At 41.8% G+C, this 26,210-nt stretch overlaps 2 protein-coding genes across 6 annotated transcripts in view; one reads left to right on the top strand and one right to left on the bottom strand.

Annotated features, from left to right (window-relative positions):
• Nucleotides 1-21,431, top strand: part of ANKDD1B (ankyrin repeat and death domain containing 1B) — a 60,687-nt gene extending 39,256 nt beyond the window's left edge. Inside the window, exons 9-15 of the mRNA XM_059175274.1 lie at nt 2,235-2,333; nt 5,269-5,367; nt 8,462-8,560; nt 13,546-13,641; nt 17,765-17,966; nt 20,164-20,295; nt 21,181-21,431. Of these exons, the coding sequence (XP_059031257.1) occupies nt 2,235-2,333; nt 5,269-5,367; nt 8,462-8,560; nt 13,546-13,641; nt 17,765-17,966; nt 20,164-20,295; nt 21,181-21,242 (789 nt within the window). The 3' untranslated portion in view covers nt 21,243-21,431. The remainder of the gene's footprint in view (nt 1-2,234; nt 2,334-5,268; nt 5,368-8,461; nt 8,561-13,545; nt 13,642-17,764; nt 17,967-20,163; nt 20,296-21,180) is intronic.
• A 3,729-nt stretch (nt 21,432-25,160) lies between these two features.
• Nucleotides 25,161-26,210, bottom strand: part of POC5 (POC5 centriolar protein) — a 35,047-nt gene continuing 33,997 nt past the window's right edge. For 4 of the 5 annotated variants that reach the window (XM_059175272.1, XM_059175273.1, XM_059175271.1 and 1 more), the window contains one exon: nt 25,161-25,551. In XM_059175272.1, coding sequence (XP_059031255.1) covers nt 25,408-25,551 — 144 coding nt within the window. In that variant the 3' untranslated portion in view covers nt 25,161-25,407. The remainder of the gene's footprint in view (nt 25,552-26,210) is intronic. The other variant, XR_009354016.1, reaches the window with a different exon arrangement.

Genomic DNA, 26,210 nt, shown 5'->3' on the forward strand with positions numbered 1-26,210 from the left:
CTGGAGGATTTTCTTGATCACTTACTGGAAAGTAGCTATCCAGTCCTGCTGCTTTACTGTTTTGTTGCACTTAGTATAGCTGTTGTTATTCTCGTAACATCTAGATCTAGTAAACAGATTTTTTCTCAGTCTGCTGGTGCACTGATCTGTCTGCCAGTCTAAAGGTCTACTGATTGTCCACCTCTACTGGAATGCAATAGTGGAGAGCTTGTTTACCAGCATATCTCCCCACTATCTAGCATAGTGCCTGGCGCATAAGAAGGGCTCAAGCTATTTTGTGTGTGTGTGTGTGTGTGTGTGTGTAATGAATAACATGATAGTTATGATTACTATACATATTTACTAGTTCATTTATTCTCCCAGTATTACTATGGCTTGGGAAAAAGAGGTAGGATGGTGTGGTAAACAGAAGAATGCCCCCTCACTCCAAGAACATCCATGTCCTAATCCTTGGAATCTGTGAATATGTTATGGTACAAGGCAAAGAAAGATTTAGGTTGTGCACGGAATTAAGGCTGCTAATCATCTGACCTTCACATGAGATTATCCTCAATTATCCAGGCAGCCCCAGTGTAATCACAAAGGTGTTTTAAAGCAGAAGAGGAAGGCAGATGAGGAGATCAAAACTAAGAAGGATGAGAAGGACTTAGCACACCATTACTGGCTCAGAAGATGGAGGGAAGGGCCCGTGAGCCACAGGATATGAGCAGCTTCCACAAACTGGAAAAGTCAAAGAAGGGGATTTTCCTGAGGGCCTCCAGAAAGGCCTTTATTATAGCCCAGTGAGACGCATTTCAGACTTCAGAATTCCAGAATGGTAACATAATACATTTGTATTGTTTAAGCCACTGAGTTTGTGGCAATTCATTAGCAGCAGCAATAAAAATTAGTACAGGTGGTTATATCCTTTTTTACGGATGAAGAGGCCTACAAATGTCACAGAGACATTTAATAGCTGCTCAAGCTAGAGTCCAGGTTGTCAGGGTATGTATCGTTCTTATGAGCATCTTATCTGTTACTTCATAAGAAACTCACCAGAAGTTCAGTGGCTTGAACCAATAATCCACTGGTATCTGTCATCCATGGCTTTGAGGCTTGGACTAAGATGAGAGATTCTTCCTTTGGGTCTGTTAGTCAGACTATGTGGTTGTAGTCAGATGTCAGCCAGACTTTGGTCCTTTGAAACAGTAAGTGAGCTGGACGTCCACGGTGGCTCACTCACATGCCTGGCAGTTGGTGTCAGCTGTCAGCCAGGAGCTCAACTGGGACTGTTGAGCGGCACTAATGTGTGGTCTCTTCTCCTGGCAAGGCAGCTGGATTTTAATAGGCAGGGAGCAGACCCTGCCAGGCCGGTTAGCAGCTACATCTGCCATGGGCACACTGTACCTTCTGCCATACTCTGTTGATTGGTCCAAGCACTTATAGAGTCCACCCAGATGCAAGGGTAGACTGCGTGTTGGGGAAGTGGAAGGCTCACATTGCCAACGGGCATGTGAATGGTGGTTACTTATATAGTCATTTTTGGAAGACGTAACATCCTATAGAACCTTATCTGGTGGACCTAGAAATACTTTGTAGCAATCTTATAATTAATCAGCCAGCAACTATCCACTGATCTTATATTACTGCAAGGCAGCATGCTAAAACCTTTTGGAAGATGGGCACAATAATCAAAGGCAGTTCTGCCATCTAGCGTGGGCCTGAAGTGAAGCCACATGAGCACAGGTTGCGGTAGGACGCAGCACGCAGCAGGGCAGGAGAGGCACTGAAGTTGAGTGAGGGGCCATGAGGGAACCCTGCACAAAGATCGCAGTCATGCTAAGCTTTGGAGCAAGACATGGCGGAAGGGAGAGCTGTAGGTAAGATGGCCAGGGGGTACGAGGGTGTTGAGGCATTTCCTGGGACCAATACCAGGATAGCTGTTTTGGTTCAAGGAGGGGTTTTGCAGGATGTTTGGAGGGAAGACTTGGCCCTTGTACGCTTTGTATTCCTTAATGAAGGGAAACCGGGATTTAGCTTGTATTTGCCTGAGGCATGTGTTACTTAGGACTCTCACTCTTAGGGGAAACACTTACAGGAAGTAACGAAGAGGCCCTCAAAATGATCAAAAACACGTTGGATTTTCTTTTTTAAATAGTTGTTTCATTGTATTAATTAATTACCACGTGATGGATACCAGAAAGCATGCTGGATTGTAATGGGGTCCTCCCTGCCCTTTCCACTGTGTCTTACAGCACAACATCACTGCTTTGGAGATGGCAACCCAGAATGGGCATACATCCCTTGTCAGGTGTCTTCTTGGGGAGAATGTTGATCTGCACCAGAACATGGAAGTGAGTCTATTCCAGTAACGTGCGCTTGGATTGTGGTACCGTGAGGCTAGCTGTGCGGGGAAATACTCCTCACAGATACTTGAGGGGATGAGATGTTCACAAAGGAGAAATTTTTTTTGGGAAAGCTGACTGACTTCTTTTGGAGACTCAATCTTAATTTTGAGAAATAAAATCCAAGGGATGAATTTTAGAAAGTCATTGAAGTTCCTGAACAAAATGAGTTGTTTGTCTTTTAAATATTGATATTTGCTGCAATAAAACTTTCTCAGGTATCTGGAGATGCTGTTACTCTTGTATTAAATTTATCAGTCTGGGAAAAGAAAGGGCACTGCTATAAATGGGAAGAAGAATGATCATTCCCCACCCCTCCCTTCACTGAGTGATCTTGTTTTTCTTTTGAAAGTCAATCTTTTTTTACTGATTTACCTTTCCTGAAGTTTGAGTTGGCTTTGGTAGCATTAACAAAAGCCCTCTGTGCTGGAATTGGATGGGAAACATTTCTCTGTTTTTCACTCTATTTTCATTTCTCCTGTGAGACTGTTATTTCCTCTGATTTTGCTTAGCCATTATTATTTATTATATTAACTGGAGAGAAGGGATGTGATTTGATCGTGTTTGGTAGTTTTTGGAGAATGACGTTAGGGAATTGGCTCTGAACTCGCCTGGTTTATCCAAGGATGCTTCCTGTTTCTCGGGAGGGGCTGGGTCCCAGCAAGGCCGGTGGCCCTGGCAAGAAGGACACTGCCCATTTCCTTGGGCCAAGGGATGCTTTCTCTTTTTTCATGCTTGGTGCCTCAAGAGAGAACATTCTTCCTGAATAGAAGAGGCCTGCCCAGAAAACCTTCCTTCCACCCTGCCCTAGCCAGTCCCATTATTTCCATTTTCTTGTTCACTCCTGTGGCAGCCTGACCTATGCAGCTGTGGAGTCCTACTTCCTCCCTTTCTCCTTTTCCTCTGTGTGCTGGTGCAGCTCTTGAAACTCAGTACCTCTCTCTTCCATAGGTTTCTTTCCTAGTAGTTTTCCTGGGAAGGAGCCTGGTGCCAATGTTAGAGTCAGGTGGATAGGGGTTCGAATCCTGTCTCTGCCACTTCCTGACCCCAAGGCCTTTTGGAAGTTATGTAACTGCTCTTGACCTCATATATAAAGTGGGGAATAGAGGATCTAGCTGCTAGGGTTATTGTGAATGAAAACTGTTAGCCCAGAGTTTAAAACAGAGTATAAACTGTTGGAGAAGTGAGTATGTATTAAGTAGCATTATAAAAATATGTTCAATATGTCTAAGTGGTTCTTATTATTAATATCTCTTTCCCTTGGATGCCTGGGTGGCTCAGTTGGTTAAGTAGCTGCCTTCAGCTCAGGTCATGATCCCAGCGTCCTGGATTCGAGTCCCACATCGGGCTCCTTGCTCAGCAGGGAGGCTGCTTCTCCCTCTGCCTCTGCCTGCCATTCTGTCTGCCTGTGCTCGCTCTCTCTGATAAATAAATAAAATCTTAAAAAAAAAAAAAAAAAACTCTTTCCCTTGAGCAACGCCACGCTCTGTCCTCATCACACCTGCCCTCACACACACATGTACTCCCTGTCAGCTGCCTTGGCTCTCAGCTCTCCTACTGTTCACAGCCTCCCTGGATCTCCTGAATACCCTGCTCTTTCACACTTGAACCCCCCCTTCCCCCTGTCTCCTGCTGCCTTCCCTCCACCCTGACTGTCCCTCAGCTCACTCTCTCTCCCATCTCACCCCTTTCCCACACCTGTTTTTCTTTTTGGCTGCCTTCAGTACCCCTAGAGACATTTCCTTAGTGCATCCATAGGCCAGTGGCAGCTGGGTGGTGGTGAAGCAGCAGGAGCCAAGTGAGTGATCTTAGAGGTAGTCATGACCTCCTGGGAAAGAATCCTGCCTTCGGGGTTGGCTTAGAGGGACTGGCCATGGGTGAGGCTGTAGGACAGGCATTTTAACCACAACTGAGGAAGAAAGGGGAGCAGGCTGGAGGGGCTTGGTGAACATCCTGGGGCTGTATACTCTATATCCATGGGAGGGCTAACCATGAGAATGGCGCCCCTGGGTGAATGCAGCATTAGTCCCACAGAAAGCTTTAGGGAGAAAGAACTCTAAATCACATCAATTCAGGAAATGCTGAATGTGCATGGTTTTTCCTCCTTGTCGCTATTCCCACCATACCTTAGGTCTTGGAAGGCACTGAGAAGTCCTGCAGTTAAGCCTATTTCATATTTCTTATCATTTTTAAAAAAGATTTTATTTATTTATTTGACAGAGAGAGATCACAAGCAGGCAGAGAGGCAGGCAGAGAGAGAGGAGGAAGCAGGCTCCCAGCTGAGCAGAGAGCCCAATGCGGGGCTTGATCCCAGGACCCTGGGATCATGACCTGAGCCGAAGGCAGTGGCTTAACACACTGAGCCACCCAGGCGCCCCATTTCTTATCATTTTTATCTAAGTGAAAGTGTTAGTTCTTCAGGAAAGTTTTTTTCATCTTCAGAAAAGTTAGCAATCTGCCCATCCCAATATGCTCTCCTGGTACTCTCCTTTACCTCCAAAGCACTTTTCACAATTTATGTATTTATTTTGTGATTTAAAAAAAATTAATATTTTCTTACCCCACTAGATTGGAAGATTCCTGAGAATGGGCCATGTTTACCACTAAATCCTTAGCTTCCTGAAAAGAGCCTGTCCCATAGTAGGTGTTCAGTGTATAGTTCCAGAACAAATGAGGGGGAGAGCTGATTGCTAGTGAGTGGTTTTGCTGTACAATCCTGGGATAGAAATAGTGCTGAACACTTGCTATTGGCCTGATGCTGTGTTGGGCAGTTCCAGTACTAGGAGATTATCAGGACATCTCTATCAAAATGAATGCTTATTGTTCTGAATGATGTACCCAGAATCTTTTGGATTTGAAATTTTGTTTCTTTTTCTTTCTGCAGCTGAAGGACTCCCCTCTTCATTTAGCTGTTATCAACAACCATATCTCAGTTGTGAACAGCTTAATAAGGGCACAGCACGATGTTGACACCTTAAATCAGGTAAGCAAGATGTATCAGAAACCTGAGTCTGTTTTCTTATAATTCAATGCATTGTGTAGGTAAGGGTAGTTTTGAGCAAGTTAAAGTTACTTTAAAAATTTCCAAGTGGAGGGCGCCTGGGTGGCTCAGTGGGTTAAGCCGCTGCCTTCGTTCAGCTCAGGTCATGATCTCAGGGTCCTGGGATCGAGTCCCGCATCGGGTTCTCTGCTCAGTAGGGAGCCTGCTTCCCTCTCTCTCTCTCTGCCTGCTTCTCCATCTACTTGTGATTTCTCTCTGTCAAATAAATAAATAAAAATCTTTAAAAAAAAAAATTTCCAAGTGGAATATATATGTTATCCTTTTTTTCCTGTGACCCCCATTCCCACTTGCACACACGTACTTTTTCAGATGCACAACTGGGGTTCAGTTAGTGCATTCTTAACCTGTTTGCACTTAATAGGTCCAGCACCTCTGGTTGATAAACAGTAGCTCAGAGGTGGATTGCTAGCGGCTCTTTAAATCAAAAGCCACTCCCTCTACATGGAATATAACTGGCCAGTGGTAGCCCTTTGCCACAAGGAGGAAGCTTTGTTTCTATATTAGAGACTGTAAATGGTCTTCCTTTTACCCAAAGGCAAAAGAGACCTCTTGGAATTAAAAGAAAAAAATCACAATGAATTCAGTCCACTGGAGCAGAATCAAATGCCCCGTAAAAGGAATCCATCACTGGCTGGAAATGGAAATGCTGAGGTGGAAGATTAAGAGGATGGGAGTGGGCACTGTCTGAAACAGAGCCAACTCTGGGGCTGCTGCCTCTCCCAAGAGCTGTTGGAAGTAGGAAGAGAAACTATTTGGGGAGGAGCCCTTCTGGAACCCTGGGGACAGATGAGAACTCTGGACATGTCTTGCTTTTCTGACTGCCTCTACCTAGAGAAGCCTCTGCTGGGCCCTGAGAGGAGGGAGCAGCCAGATCCGGGGCACATGCTTGTCCTAAGCTGCTGGGTGGCCCTCAGCTTCTGTCCGGGGAACCAGAGCCTCAGGTCTTTCCAGTCACCTCCATCTCCAGCCTACCTGTTCCTTTGTGCGGGAGCAGAATGGAGACTTACCTGCACTTCCATTCCTTCCCCCCGGCCCCCCAATGGATCTTCCTCCCTGTGTTTCATGATCACAAATGTTTGGGGGAGTTGGGGGAGGACCTTTTTGTTATTATATATGCTTATGTGTTTGAATCTGCTAATGACTCAAATATTTACAAATGAGCAGAATCTTTGCTCCATACACAGAACTTACACATGATTTTGGTTTTACCAGAATTGGCTAAATTCATTCCAGAGAAGGATGGTTTATTATTCTGCACCCCCCGTTATAGAATTAGACTTTTTCATTTCAGTTTTATGTTAGATTGAGAATACACTCAATGTATAACAATAAGAAAACATAAATAAGGTAAAAATTTCCATTTGTTTGTAATTCCTCCCAAGGAAGGACAATCTTGTTAACATTTTAGTTCATTTCCTGCCTTTTAGACTTAAAACAGTATCGTCGCAATGAAATTTTATTGGTATTTAATGTGTGGCACTTGTATCTCTGTTCCGTGTTGGTATAGACCTTCGATAGTTTGTCATCGTAAGTGTGATGTTTCTGATGAGCCCCCAGAGGGGCACATTGCCATCCAAAAGTGATTCTTTAATAAATGCTTTCTGATATTAATTATGCTAATGGCCCGAGCAAGTCGTCCAGTGCTCTGGTTGGAGGAGTATTGAGCTAGATGCTATTGCCCAGTTGTGTGACTCTGGGGAAATTGCTTCCTCTATCTGGTTCAAGGGTTGGGCTAGACCATAAATAGCGTACTAATATTTTTTTTAAAAGATTTTATTTATTTATTTGACAGGCAGAGATCACAAGTAGGCAGAGAGGCAGGCAGAGAGAGAGTGGGGGAAGCAGGCTCCCTGCTGTGCAGAGATCCTGATCTGGGACTTGATCCCAGGACCCTGAGATCATGACCTGAGCTGAAGGCAGAGGCTCAACCCACTGAGCCACCCAGGCGCCCCTCAGTACTAATATTTTAGAATTATCTGCACATTAGCGTATCCCTTCAGTGAAAGGTTAAAGTGGGTGACTTTCTTGTGATTTTGTCTTTTTCTTTGAAACACTGTTATCCTCTTGGTAAGAAAGTGATTACCCCAGAAAGAAATTTAACCATTTCTAAATGTAAAGTTCATTGGCATTAAGTACATTCACATTGTTGAGCAACCATGGCCACCATCCAACTCCAGAACTTTTCCATCTTCCCAAACTGAAACTCTGTATTCTTTAAACACTAACTCCCTAGTCTCCCTTCCCCACAAGTCCTGGTAACCACCATTCTACTTTCTTGTCTCTATGAATTTGATTATTCTAGTATCTCTTATTGAAATTATTTTTTAAAAATAATTTTGAATTGTTGCCTACTATCCAGCATGTGGATTTACCATAATTTATCAAACGAATCTCCTAGTGAAACATGCAACTTCCTTTCAGCTTCTCACTGTTAAAAATAACACTGTAGTGAATGTCCCCTGTACCTATGTAAAAATATGATCTTGGGGCACCTGGGTGGCTTAGTCAGTTAAGCGTCTACATTTGGCTGAGGTCATGATCTCAGGGTCCTGGGATTGAGCCCTGAGTTGGGCTCCCTGCTCAGTAAGGAGTCTGCTTCCCCCTCTTCTCCTTCCCCCTGCTCCTGTGCTCTCTCTTTCTCTCCCTCTCCCTCAAATGAATAAATAAAATCTTTTAAAAATTTTTGAAAAATAGGGGTTCTCGGGTGGCTCAGTGGGTTAAAGCCTCTGCCTTCGGCTCAGGTCATGATCCCAGGATCCTGGGATCAAGCTCCGCATTTGGCTCTCTGCTCAGTGGGGAGCCTGCTTCCTCCTCTCTCCCTCTGCCTATTATGATCTCTGTCAAATAAATAAATAAAATCTTTAAAAAAATTTTTTGAAAAATAAAAATGTGATCTTAGTTTATCTTCCCTTATGCCCATATAGGACACCTCTGCATTCCCTGTGTCTTTTGATTATGCAAGTTTTTTCCCCTCCTTAATGTGTTTAGATTACATTTTTGAAATTTCTCATGGCAGAGGCGGCAAACTCCCTTGCATGTTGCTGCTGATCTTGGCAATGTGGAACTAGTGGAAACCTTGCTGAAGGCAAGATGTGACCTGAAGATTGTTGATAAGGTAAGTTCATAGTCTTTACCGTGTTCAGCGGAGATGGTCATGAAGAGCTCCCTGTTGTCTGTAACCCTCGAACGGCAGCCTTACTTAGCACACCCCTTGTGAGTCGGACACACATGAGAGAAACCGTGTGTCCAAACAGTCAGTAGAACATCCTGATTTCGATTGAATCGTGTAAGTAAGATATTTTACCCTGAGTAATAAAACAGGTATTTTTAAAAATTAAAATTATTTATTAATCTTTGGGAAAGATGGTAGATTCACTTGGTCCAAAAATTAGAAAACATAATCAGTAAAGGTTTTACAATAAAAATGAGCCCCCCCCGACCCTAGTTATCTGGGTTCCAGACTACTCTGACCATACAGATCTATTGTCAAAATTTCTTTGTTCTTTCCAGTTTCTTTACACATAAATAAGCAAACATAAATATATTATACTCTTACCATATTACTGCATCCTTTTTACATTGTGGTGATGTACTTCTCCATGCTATCCTGCATTTAGCTTTTCTTCTTTAAGTATATAAAGTGGAAACTGTTCCATATTAGTACAAGGAGAGTTTCTTCATTCTTCTTTATATAATGTCCATTATGGCATGGACATGTCATAATTTGTTTTGTTCTCAGTGGATGGGCATTTAAATTGTTCCTAAGCTTTTGCTGTGACCGAGCTGCAGTGAACAAACATACATATGTCTAAACTTGTTCTTACTTAAAAATTCTTTAATTGTAAAATAAATATAACATAGAATATATCATCTTAACCATTTTTAAGTGTATGGTTCTGTAGCGTTAAATCTATTCACACTGTTACGCAGCCAATTTCCAGAACTTTTTCATCTTGCCAATCTGAAACTCCAAACAGCAACTCCTTGTTTCCTCCTCTTTCCCCAGCCCTGGCAACCACTGCTCTATTTTCTGTTTCCACGAATTTGACTATTCTGGGTACCTCATGTAAATAGAATCATACAGTGTTTGTCATTTTGTAACTAGCTAAGTTCATGTAGCATAATGTTCTCAAGGTTTATCCGTGTTGTGGTGTGTGTTAGACTAGCTTTCCTTGTAAGGATGAATGACACTCCGCTGTGCAGAGAACACATTTTGTGTATCCTTGCATCTGTGGATGGACATTGGGTTGCTCCCACCTTTAGGGCATTGTGTAGATGCCCAAAGAAAGACAACTTTGATTATGCAAGTTTTTTCCCCTCCTTAATGTGCTTAGATTTTTTAAAAAATCTTTTTTTTATTTTTAAAGAAAGACAACTTCATTTCTCTCAAGTAAACAGTAAGCTGGGCTCCATGTCAGGAGGATTGCAGGGTGGACATCTGCTAGGTTCCAGTTTACTGAAAAGCATAAACACAGGAGACTGAGGTGTGGCAGTCCTGTTAGGTGCTCACACACGTGCACCTTGTTTCAGTCCTCACATCTCTGTGAGGTGGGCAAAATTATCCCAGTTTTGAAGAGATTTCTATGATATCAAGGATCATGTGCACAGTAAGACATAGAGCCAAGCTTCAAAGCCAAGGCTGCTTGGTTGTCCAGCGCTTTCCCACAGCTGTGAGCAGAGCTGACTGCTTCTGAAACTGGCCGCTTTCCCCTTTCTTGTGTTCACCCAAACTCTTCATTAGCTCCACACATCTTTAATACCTAGTGCATGTGGGGTTCATCCTATGTCCTCTTTCAGAATCTTTTTTACATGTTACATTTGTGGGACTTGGAGTACTGATGTGTTATTTTACTTTTCTCTAGAGGTCAGTTTTTAAAGTTATCATGAAAAGTAATATAAGCCTACTGTGCATGATCTGGAAAACAGAAGCATATGGAAGGAAAACGCAACCACCCAGAACTCGTCACATAGGTGGCATTCTACCAATTTCGCCATTGTGACTCCTTACCATCCCTTAACATTTAGCTTTGGTATTAACATTTCCCATTTGTATTTTCCTGTGCTTTCTTGTCCCACTTTTTTTCACTTTCTCATTAATACTTAACTCCTGTGGGACACCTACCCCTTATGGGTAAAGACTGTCGCATTGGAAAGGGAATTCAGGCTGGGTCCCCAGTGCTCGTGGACTGGATGTTCAGGTAAATACCATCAGTGCTGCAACTTGACTCATAATTTGATTTTCCCGTTTTTTTTCTTCTCCGCCTCCCTCTTTCTTCTCTGGGCCTGGCACATGGTTGGCCCCCAATACCTATTAATTAATAAAAACTACCTTTTCTACTTATTCCCACAAGTTTTACCACAAGTAAGTTTACTTACTCCCACAAGTAAGTTTTCTACTTACTCCCACAAGTTTTGTAAGAGTGATTCAGACTGTGGATGGGAAAAAGGAGCCAGGGTTTGGTGTGAATGACTTTCCCAGAAACATGTTCTCTCAGTCTGAGGTGTCCCCAAGCTCCTGGAGGCCTTCCCACACTCAACAGCAGTTTTATCTGGGTTTCCACTCCAGGGCACACTCCCTGGGAAGGTTTTCCTAGGTACTTGGTAACACTGGCTTCAGAATGCTGCCTTCCCACAGAAGGTGGTGGGTGATTCATGGTGATTCCAATGGCTTCTTAAGCCAGAATTTAGGTAGCATGCAATGAGAGACTTGCTAACTGCCTGCACAGTATACTTCTTCCTAATTTCATTACTGTGTCATTTGACTAGAAACTGGTAAATATCATACCTGACCTTCTGGCCCACCTGGGTGTTATCACCTTCACTAACAGCCGGATCATTTGGGTTGGTAGGAGTTGTACTTGCTCAGCCATGTGAGGGAATTAGTGGGATAAATTGCTGGATCCTTAAGCAGAGAAGCATGGGTTGCTAAGAACTTTTTCTGGGGTTATTTCTGACATTCATTTTGATTATCTTCAGGACCCCTGAGCAAATTTTTAATGTGCCATTTAAAAGATAGATGAAAACCACCATCTTTTGCTTAGGAAAAAAAAAAAAAAAGTATAGATGTGTAGGTTGTGCACTGCATAAAATCTAGGGGACATTGCTTGTAAAGCTGTGTGCTGTAGCTTTGAGCTATATCCATCTTGACAAAGGTGTGCCTTTTGTAATTTGTAAAAGATACCAGATGGGATCCCAGGCCACTCATGCCCAAAATCATGTTCAGAATATCCTTTATTGCTCATTCCATTTGGTTAAGTTTCCAATCCCTCACCCTTGATTAGAGGCCATATAATAGAGAAAAATTCTTGACAGGAATCCAAGTGAGCTGAATTCTGTACTATGAATTAGTAGTTTTGTCATGGATGCTATTATTCTCTTTTTAAATTAACATATAATGTATTATTTGTTTCAGGGGTACAGGTCTATGAATCATCAGTCTTATATAATTCATGATGCACACCATAGCACATACATTCCTCAATGTCCATCACCCAGCTACCCCAGCCCTCCCACGACCCTCCCCCCACAGCAGCCCTCAGTTAGTTTCCTGAGATTCAGAGTCTCTTATGTTTTGTCTCCCTCTCGGTTTCATCTTCTTCATTTTCTCCCTCTTTTACCCTATGATCCTGTGTCTTATTTCTCAAATTCCTCACATCAGAGAGATCATATGATAATTGTCTTTCTCTGATTGACTTATTTCACTTAGCATAATACCCTCTAGTTCCATCCACATTGTTGCAAACAGCAAGATTTCATTTTTTGATGGCTTCATAATATTCCATTGTATATATGTACCACATCTTCTTTATCCATTCATCTGCTAATGGACATCTTGGCTCTTTCCATAGTTTGGCTCTTGCGGACATTGCTGCTATAAACATTGGGGTGCACATTCCCCTTTGGATCACTGCATTTGTATTTGTAAATACCTAATAGTGCAATTTCTTTGTTGTAGGGTAGCTCTATTTTCAACCTTTTTAGGAACTTCCATACTGCTTTCCAGAATGGTTTCACCAGCTTGCATTCTCACCAACAGTGTAAGAGGGTTGCCCTTTCTCTGATGAATGCTATTATTCTTTTTTTTTTTTTTAAGATTTTATTTATTTATTTGAAAGACAGAGATCACAAGCAGGCAGAGAGGCAGGCAGAGAGAGGAAGGGAAGCAGGCTCCCCGAAGAGCCAAGAGCCTGATGTGGGGCTTGATCCCAAGACCCTGGGATCATGACCTGAGCCGAAGGCAGAGACTTTAACCCACTGAGCCACTCAGGTGCCTGAATGCTATTATTCTTAATGAGATCCAGCAATTTCTGTCTTTTACCTACTCTCCATAGCACATGGCTTCAACTTCTTGGTCTAAGACAGCTGTTCAAGCTCCTGCCATCATGTCAGCATTCCACTCAGGAAGAGGAGGAAAGGAAGGAGAATAACATCCTTCCTTTCTTTAAAAAATACTTTCCAGAAGTTGCATTTGCCACTTCTTTTATATAACAGAATTTAGGTAACATATTTAAGTGCGAGGGTGGCTAGGAAATGTCTGGAGTGGCCAAGTGCCTAGCTAGAATCAGGAGGTCTCTTCCCATAAAAGAAGGAAAAGACTATTGGGGGAAGGAAGCATGGCATATTGACCAAAGTCTCAACCACAGGTAGAGTCAGACCTGAAGAGAAAAGTGTGTGACCATATTATTTATTTGCTGAGGACTCCCTCGTGCAGCGAGCCAGGGGGACCCCTGGGGATCTTGGAGACATGTTTGGATTCTCATTGATAGAGCATGTGTAAAATATCATCTGCTGATGGTTGGTCCCTAAACCCAAATATTTTCCCCTGCCCTGTTGCCACAGCATCTGACACTTTCAATACCTAGCATCTCTTAATTACCATGTGCCATGCACAGTCCTAAGGGCTTGATATGCACTATCACATTTGCCCCTCACCAGTACACCATGGGGTTCTTTGAGACCTAGGGAAGCCAAGGACTGGCTCAAGCTCCCAAGTGCAGGGAAGCAGTTGGATCAGGATTTGAATGCAGGTCCCTCTGTTCCAAAATTCGAGCTCCTAAACACTTTACCATACTGCCTGACACTTTCATTTTTAACTTTTAGCAAGGGAAGACTGCCCTGGCCGTGGCCTCCAGGAGCAACCACAGCCTTGTTGTGGACATGATCATTAAAGCAGAGAGATACTATGCCTGGAAAGAGGTAAGGAAGCATGATGCCAGCTTAGCTGTGGCTCTTCTGCAACCACCATCTTCTTATGGGTAGTGTGGGGTTTGTGTTATTTTTTCTGCTCTAATGGGAGGGTCCTGGTCAGTGCAATTATAACAGTCCCTTTGGCCTGTGCTGCTCCATTCATGGAATGAACAGCTGCTGCTTCCTCCCTTTGCCAGCATCAGTAGTCAGAACTGAGGTGTGCAGAGCTCATTGGGCTAAGCAGGCTGGTCAGGGCTAACGGGCTTAGCATGCTTGCCCTGCATGGTTGGCTCCCAGGTTGTGCCCTCTGTCACGGAGTCTCTGGCTCTGCTACTTTGTGGAAGTTCTCAAACCCACATTCTAATGAGTGATAACAAAGTTTATGTTCATGGCTCTGCTGTTTTCTACCCACCCCTTCTGGCTGTCACTCAAGTGTCCTATGATAGTCACAAAAACCTTATTCATTTTGAGGACACAGAAGACTTGACTCCAAGACATTCTCTGTCCCTTTTTCATTATTATTTCCTCTGATAGCTACCATACATGCAGCTTCTCAACAGCAGGCCTTCCCTCCAACATCAAAATCTAAGCCCTCAGGCAGGATTTGCATTATTGGGCAACACCTTCAGTTTCTACTTTCGGTTATTTCCATCCTAAGCTGAATGGCTCCCCTAGTCTAGTAGGTTGGTGCCAGAATTCAGGTCTTAACCCTCATGTGTTTACCCTGAGGAGACTCAGGCCTGGTTTGCTGTCTAATTTATCAATCTGTGAAATTTCCCTTAAATCTCTAAGGCAAAGTGCATTGATTTGCCTCTTCCTTGCTCACAATCCTATTTAATTGGCTCAGGGGTCCTGATATATATATTTGGATGATATGACATATATATTATTTAAAGGCCACACCATCCTCCTCAAACTTTTCTTACTTGCCTATAAAACATTTTTGTGACCATTAGAAATGCTTTCTCTCTCCTCCTCCTACTTGATTTCTATTCCTCCTGCTCCTTCATTTTCTTCCTCTTGGCCTTAGCTTCTTTCTCCTTTTCTTAGATCATCACTGCATTTGACTGAAGGTAATTTTCCCAACTTCTACCTTTTCTCTTGCTTCTTAAATGACTGTTTTCACATTTTCTTTGAAAATAGAAATAGTCATTGGTTCTATTTTTAATGTTTTAATGCTGCTAGCATTTTTAGATTCTTTTTCCTAGAGGAGAATAAATTACTTTCCACCAAATGAATAAGCTCTTTTTCCTAACAAATCTTTAAGATGTGAGAGTTAGATGAACTTTGAGAATCCTATGCAATACATAAATGGATAAAGGAGACTCTCCGAAATGTGAGCATTGTTAACCTGAATGACAACTGGGGACAGACATCTGGAGTGGGAGGAAGCCTTGTTTTTTAATATATATATTTTTAAATGTTTTAAACCAAATTTATTAAAGATTTATTCATTTATTTTAGAGAGAGCATGTGGAGGGGAGGGGGAAGGGGAAGAGAAGGGAGAAACCCAAGCAGACTCTGAGCTAAGGGCGGCTCAGTTCCAGGACCCTGAGATCACAACCTGAGCCAAAATCAAGAGTCGGCTGCTTATGGGGCGCCTGGGTGGTTCAGTGGGTTAAAGCCTCTGCCTTCGGCTCAGGTCATGGTCTCGGGGTCCCGGGATCCCGGGATCGAGCCCCGCATTGGGCTTCTCTGCTTGGCGGGTAGCCTGCTTCCCTCTCTCTCTCTCTGCCTGCCTCTCTTGTCTACTTGTGATCTCTGTCTGTCAAATAAAAAATAAAAAATCTTAAAAAAAAAAAAAAAAAGAGTCGGCTGCTTAAACTGACTGTGCCACCCAGGTACTCTTATTTATTACTTACTTTAAGTTCACTTTGTTCATTAAACAAACCTATCCCCTGATTTTTAAAAAACCAAATGCATTTATTATTATTTCAAATTCTCTTTGTATATTAAACAAGTTTCTATTCTGGCCTAATATAAAATGATTCCTAATAAAGAACATCAGAGAGAGGACTGACATTTCCTCTCTTATATCCATCATTAAATCCAGTGGTTAAGAGGCAAATGGGAAGCTTCCTAAAATCTGGCTCGTGGTATTTTAATTTCCACCACTTTTGGCATGTGATACTTCTACAAATATTTCAGTGTTTGGCAGAAAAACTATTAATACTTCCATGAACTGTTGAAAAAGACCTGGGCTTTCCAAATTGATGACCCTTTCCTCTGGAATCCTGAAGGACCACCCCAACCCAATCCTGGAATGCAGAGCATGTGTGTTTCTCAAAGAACTAAAAATGCTGTGGTGCAAAGGTTGATGCATTTTGCAGTTCTTCCCTCTACCTTGTGGTGTTTCAGATTTTGTTCTTGTTGGAATCCTCATTGTTTCATGAGAGGGAATGAAGAGAAAAGGAAAAAGTGGAGGGGCCATGGCTCCCATGGCTTCCAAATTTGTTGGATCCCCCACCCTCAGCCTTTCCGCTTTCAGGACTCCCTGGGAGTTAGGCACTGTGGGAGTAAAGCTAAGGGTAGGACAGAGAAGACCCCGTATTTTACAACCTCTGAAACAATTACAGGTAATTTATACCTCCTGTTATAGTCCAACTTCTGTTCAGAGTTTCAGATACTAGAGAAAAGACTGGCCTGTTTGCTTGGGCATGCTTCCCAGGACATTGTAGACCTTCCAGAGGAGTTCACCGATGCTGTGAAAGACACAAGCTGCTTTGTGACTGGGCTGAGGTGCAAGGCCCACCATGTTCTTCCCAGGGGTTTTGATAACCAGGTGTCCATGTCCTCTTATTCCACTTCCTGTTCCAGCATGGACTCCTCCCTTGTTGTTCAGATTATCTTTCACTAAGATTCACTTTTAATTAAGGACAAAAACAGGAGTTATCATATATAAAAAAGGAGAATAGATAGGAAGTCCCAATCCTTGGGCTGTGTGTTCTGCGTGTCCTTAACCGATCTGCAACCTCCTGAAGGAGGATAATCTGGAGACCTGATAGCGTGTACGACAGGTGCAGTGCTAGGAAACCATGACACCTGCTTTCACTTTGAGATTTTTCTCCAGTTTCTTTGGCTGGATTCTGCAGAAGGGACAAAAGGAACCTTTGAAAACAGAAAACAAGCTATCAGTGCACAGTGCATTTGGACTAAGCCTGGCTGCAGTGACTTGAAACTAAATGGTATCGACCCCTGTCGTCTCCATTCTTTTGGCTCCCAGAGTTAGACTTCTGCTTTGCTCTCCTCACACCAGAGAGCAGGATGAATGGAGGGACCAGCTTTAGGGTCTTATTAAGAGTATATCCAGGGGCGCCTGGATGGTGCTTAGTGGGTTAAAGCCTCTGCTTTCAGCTCGGGTTGTGATCTCAGGGTCCTGGGATCGAGTCCCGCATTGGGCTCTCTGCTCAGCAGGGAGCCTGCTTCCTCCTCTTTCTCTGTCTGCCTCTCTGACTACTTGTGATCTCTGTCTGTTAAATAAATAAAATCTTTAAAAAAAAAAAAAGAGTATATCCAATCTGGGCTGAAACTTTGATATGAGAAAATCAAACAGACAAAAGAACAGGGGAGGGGCACCTCAGCTGGTTAAGTGTCTGCCTTCCGCTCAGGTCATGATCCTGATGACCCAGAACCCCAGGGTTGTAGGATCATGCATCAGGCTTTCTGCTCAGCGAGAGCCTGCTTTGCCCTCTCCCTCTGTCTAGCACTTTGACTACTTGTGCTCTTTCTCTGTCAAATAAATAAATGAAATCTTAAAAAAAAAAAAAAAAAAAAGAACAGAGGGTACTGGTTGAAAGTAAGCCTTCAAAGGTACATACATATGTTATTGTGATATTTCCTTAGCCGAGGCAACCCCTCTGTTTTCTTGTGGGGTGAATAAATATCAGAGGCTGGGATAGAAGCATGTAACATGGCAAAAGCCCTCATGTTTCCTGTGTCAGATAGTACTCAAGCTTTTTATTTCAGACATTTATCTCCATTGTTATCTTAAATGACAAAAATGTCAGATAATACTGACATCATAAGTCTTGGTTACCACCTTACCAGTTATATCTGAAAAACTGTATACATACCATGAAATAAGGCAATAAGCAGAAAATGAAATCATCTGATGTAGTTATCTTTAATTTAGCAGCATGGTGAGAACATCAGGGACCCATCAACCAGATTTACTTTGACATTCAAGCAAGATCACAGTTTAGAGACCAGACATATTCGCAGTCTTCTCTGGAAACTGGCTTACCAGCAGCTTAAGGCCAACGAGTGGCAGAGGCTGGCCCGTTCCTGGAACTTTACAGATGACCAGATCAGAGCCATTGAGGAGCAGTGGACAGGTGAGCATGGCTTAGATGTGGACAGGAAGGAACAGCAGTTCTTCTTGGTGGCAGATCTTCCAAGTAAGTGGTTGGTGCTCACAATAAGCAGCAGACAAGGGCCCAGGAATTGGGACAGTTAGCTTAGGACCACAAAGACTGAGAACTTTGCAAACCATGAATGTTCGTGGACTCTGCAATAAACTAAAGTTTGCAAAGGATAATTAACGAGCCATTTGGAAAGTTGGCATTTAGCCTTTAGGGAAATGAAGTTTCCCAACTGAATAGGTGCTAGGGAAGCAAGGACTTAACAGCTTGTCCCTGGGAAACCAACCTCTTCTAGTGTTCCTTGAGATTGTCTTGGGGTGAAAATGTTCATTCTCTAACAAAAGGCTTACTGTTTAGTGCTTCCACTCCAGGTCCTCCCTTAAGCCACATCTGGGTATAGAATTCTTATAGGATGCAGTCTCGAGTGAGACCACCTATCCCATGAGAGATGCGGGACACAGATTCAGGGCTCTCCTGAGAAGATCCCAAGCCATGGAGTCAATTCAGCCAGACTCCAGCTGTCAGAATTAGTGAGGTCAGGTCAGCTGGAGTCATTAGCTTTGCTTTTTTATGATTTGACCAAAACCTGGGAAATACATAAAGTTTATTTGGCATTAATCAACTAATTAGCTTTAAAAACAAGGAAACAAATCCTTTTCTTGGCAAAACATTCTATCCAGAGCACTTTCCTTACATGGATATTATGAGATGTGAACAAGTCCCTATTCAGGAGCTGATCCGTATTATTGATAGCTGGGACTGTAGATGGCAAAATCCCAGCCCAAGAACACATGCCATTCACACCACATACAATTATGGCACTTTTAATAGCTAATTCAATGGCTACATTATGGAGAAGATAATGCATCAAAAATGTTGAATATTGACTATAGTTTCTGAAAAGATTTCTTTTTTACTGTTTTCTCCTTTTTCACTAATTAGGCATTTGGCATTCTGTGACGTTTTTAAGAGAATTTAGTTGCCTTATGGAAATCTCTCTTGACCTAAAGAAATGATTTGAAAATGCAGTGTGTCTTCAGAGTAACTGCCAGCAGGATAAAGGCGATTTTAAGTGTTTTAGCCAAACAATGTGGAGTGCCTAGTGTGTGTTTAGCTCTCCAGGTGAGGGATGCAACTGCTCTAGGAGCCAAGGTACATTATTTGGTGGAATTTATAATCTAGTTGGCATGATAATGGCAACATTCATAATCCAGATACAATCCAGGGTTAATGGTTCTGGCACTAAGGAGTTTGTGGGCTTAATTTTAAGCAAAGGAGTGACACGTTGATGGTGCTACTGAAGAATGTTTGGCAAGGGCAAGATTAGGAAAGGAACAGGATTCACCTAAGAGTACATTCTTTATGGTTACAGTTCACTCTCCCTGCAACACCTGCTTCTTTAAGTCTGTCCAGCAAGCTTCCTCCCTAGAGCCCAGGCCCTCCTTCTGTGGTATCTGCCGGCTCCCACACACAGTGGCTACAACTAGGAGCCTGTTCTGTGTTCTGTTCTGTGTTCTGCCTGTTCTCTCACAACAGGAGAGAACAGGAGTTGCGAGAGACACATCTCAGCTCAGCACTTCCCCCCAACATCTCTCAGGGCTTAGGTATCCAGTGAATAATCTTGGTCCAGGGGATGCATACTTCCACCAGAAACTGGAGTGGCAGGCTGGTACACATTTGCTGCTCAAAGTGTGGTTAACAGACAGCAACACCAGCATCTGAGTGATTAAAAGTGCAGATCCTAACCACAGACTGACTGCATGAGACTCTCTCCATTGTAATAGGATTTCTCATTCTCACACTTTGCGTGTGAGAAATGGTGGTAGATAGCAGTGCCACGTGAATGCTGAAGGAGAGCTCCCCATCTCGTTCAGATTGTTCCTTACCATCGGGCAGGGACTCAGCTGCTTCATGTCTTACCTGCTCCTTCAGTCTGTGTCAAGCACAGCAGGTGCAAGACAAGTGCTGGAGTGAATCCAAACTTTGGTCACCCTAAAGCAGTTCCAGTGAGGGGAACTGGAAGGGCTTTCATCCACTGGCCTTTTTATCTGACAGCCATCAGAAGAGTTAGTACTGGGCAACCACAGTCATACAGAAAATTCAGTGAGAACCAAGATCACAATAAAAAGCATATGGTGTTTTGCCTCTTAACTCTGTGTACTTGGCATAGGGAAGGGAAGTTTCCGTGAACACGGCCACAGGGCTCTGCTCATCTGGCTGCATGGGACCCTGATGACACAGGCCACTCCAGTCAAACATCTGTATGAAGAGCTGATACGCGCAGGCTTCCCAGAACTAGCTGGTGAGTTGGTTTTCAAGACAGAAGCTCCTTCTCCCTTCAAATGGTTGGGGGACAGCCAGCAGAAATAATACTGTCCGTTAACAGTGGCAGTCCCAATCTGATGAGAACAGTGGCTCATAAATAATCCACAGCTCCTCTGGTGAGTGACTCTGTCAGTACTGAGCCCACCTTAGCCTGGTGGTTCTCAGCATGACCCCCCTGCTGGGCATTTGAAAAAGTGGGGGAGGATTTCTGTTGATGTGAATGTGTGGCAGGGTGTGGAGGTGTGTGTGGCGTGTGGGGAGCAGGAGAGGGCAGGAATGCTAAGCCATCTCATAAAGTTAAAGGAGAGTTTCAAAACTCTCCTTGATAGTTTGATTGATAAATTAGGGGGTGTTAAAACTCTCATGTAATAATAACCATTTAAGCAAAACATAGGCATATCTGCCATCATTTTCACTGATGCAGTTTTACCTGAAGCTGAGCTTAAATGTCTGAATCATACCACTGAGCCAATACTCCGTTTCAAGAGATTGTGCATGGATGACAGCTCTTCCTGTGACATTATCTTCATAGCACTGGGATTGTTCCATCTACTTTAAATTTCTTTGTTTCTATAAGAGTATCTGTAAGAACTCTTGGGGGAGAGTAAGAGGCACTCCCCTGAAGTGGTGCAGGGATGTGCTCAGGAGCAAGACTGTGGGTCCGTACTTGACCTCCGGCGCTGACAGTGTGTGATCTTGAGCAAGTTCTACACCCTCATGGTGGCAGTTACCTCCTTTACTAACTAGAAAATTGCCTGTGTCAAAGAGTTGTTGGGGGATTAAGTGAGTCATAGGGCCTGGCACATAGTAAGTACTTAATAAATGTTAGCTTTAATAATAAATGTTATCTTGTTTTTTCCAGAAAAGATCCGTCGACAAAAAAACGAAACAGACTCAAGGTCCAAGAAATGTGCAGTTTCATAGATGCCTAAAGGAATTGTATTTAATTGATTTTCCACTCAGCGTTTTCCTTTAAATTCAGTCCTTTAATGCCATAAAATTCTAGCAGTAGTATTGATTTTCAGCTATGACGATGGTGGTGACAGGAAGCTCTACCAGATGAAAAAATGGTAGTAGTACTTGCCAACTACAGAAATGAAAGGTCAGAATTTTTTTTTTTTTATTTTTACTTAAAGCAGATTGTATATGATTTTTGCCTTTCTGTCATTTGATGCAATATATGTCTAGGTTTTGCACATCTTTTTTTTTTTTTTTAAATGTTGGTAGGAGCAGCATCCCGGTATATGAAAAATCCAAAAGATTTAGAATAGACAGACATATTTTTTTCCTTTTTTTCCATTTTTTTTGACATAGTTTTAATCATGGTTTGCCACTTAGAAAAAATTTTTTTATAAAGACAGAATGTATTATTAGCCCCAGGGGTACAGGTCTGTGAATTGCCAGGTTTACAACACTCCACAGCACTCACCATAGCACATACCCTCCCCAATGTCCATAACCCCACCATCCTCTCCTGACCCCCCTCCCCCCAGCAACCTTCCATTTGTTTTGTGACATTAAGAGTCTCTTATGGTTTGTCTCCCTCCTGATCCCATCTTGTTTCATTTATTCTTTTCCTATCCCCCAAACACCCCACGTTGCATCTCCACTTCCTCATATCAGGGAGATCATGATAGTTGTCTTTCTCCGATCGACTTATTTTGCTAAGCATAATACCCTCTAATTCCATCCACGTCATTGCAAATGGCAAGATTTCATTTCTTATATATAAAATATATATATATATATATCACCTCTTCTTTATCCATTCATCTGTTGATGGACATCTAGGTTCTTTCCATAGTTTGGCTATTGTGGACATTGCCTCTATAAACATTGGGGTGCACGTGCCCCTTTGGATCACTATGTTTGTATCTTTAGGGTAAATACCCAGTAGTGCAATTGTGGGTCATAGGGTAGCTCTATTTTCAACTTTTTGAGGAACCTCCATGCTGTTTTCCAGAGTGGTTGCACCAGCTTGCATTCCCACCAACAGTGTAGGAGGGTTCCCCTTTCTCTGCATCCTCGCCAGCATCTGTCATTTCCTGACTTGTTAATTTTAGCCATTCTGACTGGTGTGAGGTAGTATCTCGTTGGGTTTTGATTTGTATTTCCCTGATGCTGAGGGATGTGGAGCATTTTTTCATGTGTCTGTTGGCCATCTGGATGTCTTCTTTGCAAAAATGTCTGTTCATGTCCTCTGCCCATTTCCTGATTGGATAATTTGTTCTTTGGGTGTTGAGTTAAGCTCTTTATAGATTTTGGGTGTTAAGCTCTTTATAGATTTGGATACTAGCCCTTTGTCTGATATGTTATTTGCAAATATCTTCTTCCATTCTGTCAGTTGTCTTTTGGTTTTGTTAACTATTTCCTTTGCTGTGCAAAAGCTTTTGATTTTGATGAAATCACAATAGTTCATTTTTGCCCTTGCTTCCCTTGCATGGTTTGCGACCTATTAACTGTGATTCAAGTTTTCAGGATCTTCAGTTTCCTTCTTTATAAAATGGGGTAGTGTCTCACTCTTCCACAGCATTGAAGATCAAGGTTGAATGCCGGTGAATTGCCTAATCTCATGCCCACTGTATTGAAATCATCCACTGTTATTTCTCTTCACTGAGAAAACCTAGTTTTGGAAATTTACAGTTACTGTTGGCTTTAAATTACACATATGTGTAGAATATTGCTTAAAAAAGACCAGTAGTGTATACACCAATGTTTGCTGTTGTTTTTAAAATCAACAGCAAGGTGATTTTCATTTACTTTGTACTTTTTGGTACTTTCCAGGGTTTTTTTTGACAGCATGTAGTATTTTTATAATCTGAGAAAGTTATGAAATAAATATGAAATCAGATATCAAGTTATATCAGTTTATCTGCACCTATTCATTATAATTTAAGGCTCTCCATTTTCAAATTCTGATCTTAATTCTATAAGGCCAGAGATAAAATCCTGAGCAATATCAGTACAGTTATTCTATCATGAATTTATGGTTTTATATCTTTGTCTTATGCGGACTGTAAATGGCTCACTTACTTTTATAAATGTTTAAAATAGGTAATATATCCACATAAGTCCAAAAAGTTTTTAAGAAAGGTATTCAGTGAAGTCTTGTTCCTCACTTGTTCTTCAGTATGGCTGGTTTCCACTGACCATGCTATTTGCTCCCTCTTTCAAAATCTGGGTAACCTCTTTATGCAAAAGTAAACAAATAGAATACATACTCTTACTGTGTAAGTGTTTTAGTTGTGGAATTTAACTTAGGCTAGCACTAATTATTTGCTTCCACCTTGGACAATATACAACTTCTAGAGCTTAAAGCTTAAAAATATGGTTATGATATTCTTAATTACAATATTCATGATATTCCTTTTAGTTTGTCCACATGGTTACGGCTTGGATATTAAAAACTATACCTAGTTGTCATCTAGGTTCCTCAAAAGGCACAGCCTGAGACCAAAGTCCATGAGTACTGTTTTTTTAGGAGTGCAAATCCAAGGAAGCAAGACAGAAAAAGGGAGTGCAATGGGGAAGGTGGGTGAAATACCAAATTGGCTACCACTTGGTATGAAGAGTAACTGATCATCTGATTTCCAGGGTACTTTCTTCTGAGAGAAGGGATGGACTAGTATACCTCGGGGCAGTTCATACATTGGAGAAAGGAAGAACTGATCTGTTACCACAATGGGGTGTTAACTCTAGGCTGCATGAGTAGGCTCCAAGTGGAGTCTGTGGTCAGTTGGTGCATGGTGAAGTCCTAGCGAAGAGCATGCACGAGGTATGGGTAGCACAAGAGGCACTGTTGGTTTGTGTTTGTTGTAACTCCTGATGCGCTGTCTGCCACAGTGGTAGCTGGACCAGAATTCACAACAGTGCTGCAAAAGAAGGATCTAATACTCTAAGACACAATACTCTAATTCTTTTATTCTTTAATTCAGAAAAGCCTTGGTGTGCCCTTTAGGAAATAGGGTATTTGCCTATCTCACATTTATTCTCATGTTCTATTACAAGGTGAGACAGTAAGAAAAACTATTTCCTATAATAAAGTTAGAGCACAGAGCTAGATCAATTTCAAAGTGAAACAGCCTTCTAATTAAGTCCATCCAATTCTGTTAAAGATGTGAAAATTGAGGCTATGGACAGATTCTTTAGAACTAACTTGTTTTTATGTAAGCCAGAGTACTTTGTGAAATAGGAGGGGTAGGTAGATCTGTTTCACAAGTGGTATCCTATGATTTATGACATTAAATGTCTGGCCCAAGATAACCCAGTCAGCCAGCAATAAAACCACTAGAAGCCTGGTCTTTCTTTCCTCAATCACTTTTACCCAGATGGTTTCCTCCACTGAAAAGTCTCTGCCCAGGCCTAGAAGCTTTGCTGAATTGCCCAGTGCTATACCCACTCCCATACGGCGATGTTTAGATGTTCAGAGAGAAAAAAGGTTCAATACCATACAGTTTCAGAAAGGCAAGAAAGAACATCAGAAATAGGATCATTCTAAGAGGAAATTTTTTTGATGTTTCTGTGTCTCTCTTTTTGTGCTAGCAAAAAAATCTTTCCCTTTTAACATTAAAATTATTCATAGATCTTACCAATTCCCATTTTTAATTGTAATGATCTTAGGAAAATGAAGACTAATATACCAACTTCACAGAAACTTTGTATTAAAGTATCATTATTACTTTTTAATTTTAAAATAAAAATACCTTAATTCTATTTTAATATTTTTAGTAAAGTTCTCAGAGTTGACTTAGTAACACTGGAAATGATTGAGCCTTTTAGAAATAATGTTGAGAAACAGGATTTATATACTTTGATGATGTAATCAGTGACCAGCTGAACCTATTAAAAAATTAAGTCATTTTTTAATTTAAAAAAGTTTTACTTAATCGTTTAAATTAAAAAAAAACATTAAAATAATCCTACATATATTACAAAGGATGGTATGGCTTGAAAAAGTCTTTTGTAATTTTGAAAAGATGAGCATGATGTATCCATGATGTTTTAAGAATATGAAATTTTAAAAATGAGAGACTTCTAATCCTTGGTAAAACCAAAAGAATTAAAAGATCTCAATATGTGCATATTCATTTTAGTCAACCACTTTTATGGAATGGATGCTTGTGAGAGACTGGGTGTGAGTTGACCTGGTTCCGAGGGATCTAGAAGCTGAGGTACTACTTTCAGGATGAATTGTCCGGGGATACTTTGCTGCAGCAGCTTGAGGAATGGTTTGCTGAAAAGGTAAAAATCTGCTTTAACAATCCCATAAAATTACACATATTAAATACCATTTCATTATATATAATTTAACCAAACAAACATTTGTTAAGCATCCAGTAGATACATGCAGTTAAGTTGGTAAAGCAGTCATTGAAACAAATAAAATGTGGTTCTTAATCCATATGTTAGACTGATGTGCTCAACACCCACAGTTCAGTATCAGAGCCATATTCCAGAGGATCACAAAAAGAGCCACGGGTGTCATTCTTCAAAGAAGGCTCAAGTGGAATCTTGTAATGTTTATAGAGACCAACTACAGAAAGGGACTTTATGTGTTTGGAAGACACCATCCCGCTATTCTAACCAATTTTCTCCTCCCTGTTCCTGTTAACATATGGAGTTCAATCTCAGGGATGCCTGGTCCTTGTTCCAAACCAGAGTAAAGCACATCTCTTATATATCACCCTGGTTCACCTGGGAGCTAACTAAAACCTTTTCCTATCATACAAGAGGAGATATTTCCAGAAGCCTGGTGCTCCTTAGTGTGGATTACAACTTTCTATACAAATAACTAGACATTGAGGAAATACGGTGAGAGGAGGATACCCACACCATATCAGAGCTCAGGGGAACATCTTGGACCCAAGCACCGAAGCATTAGAGTCAGTACAC

The sequence above is a fragment of the Mustela lutreola genome, chromosome 5 (assembly GCF_030435805.1).
Source record: "Mustela lutreola isolate mMusLut2 chromosome 5, mMusLut2.pri, whole genome shotgun sequence".
NCBI lineage: Eukaryota > Metazoa > Chordata > Mammalia > Carnivora > Mustelidae > Mustela > Mustela lutreola.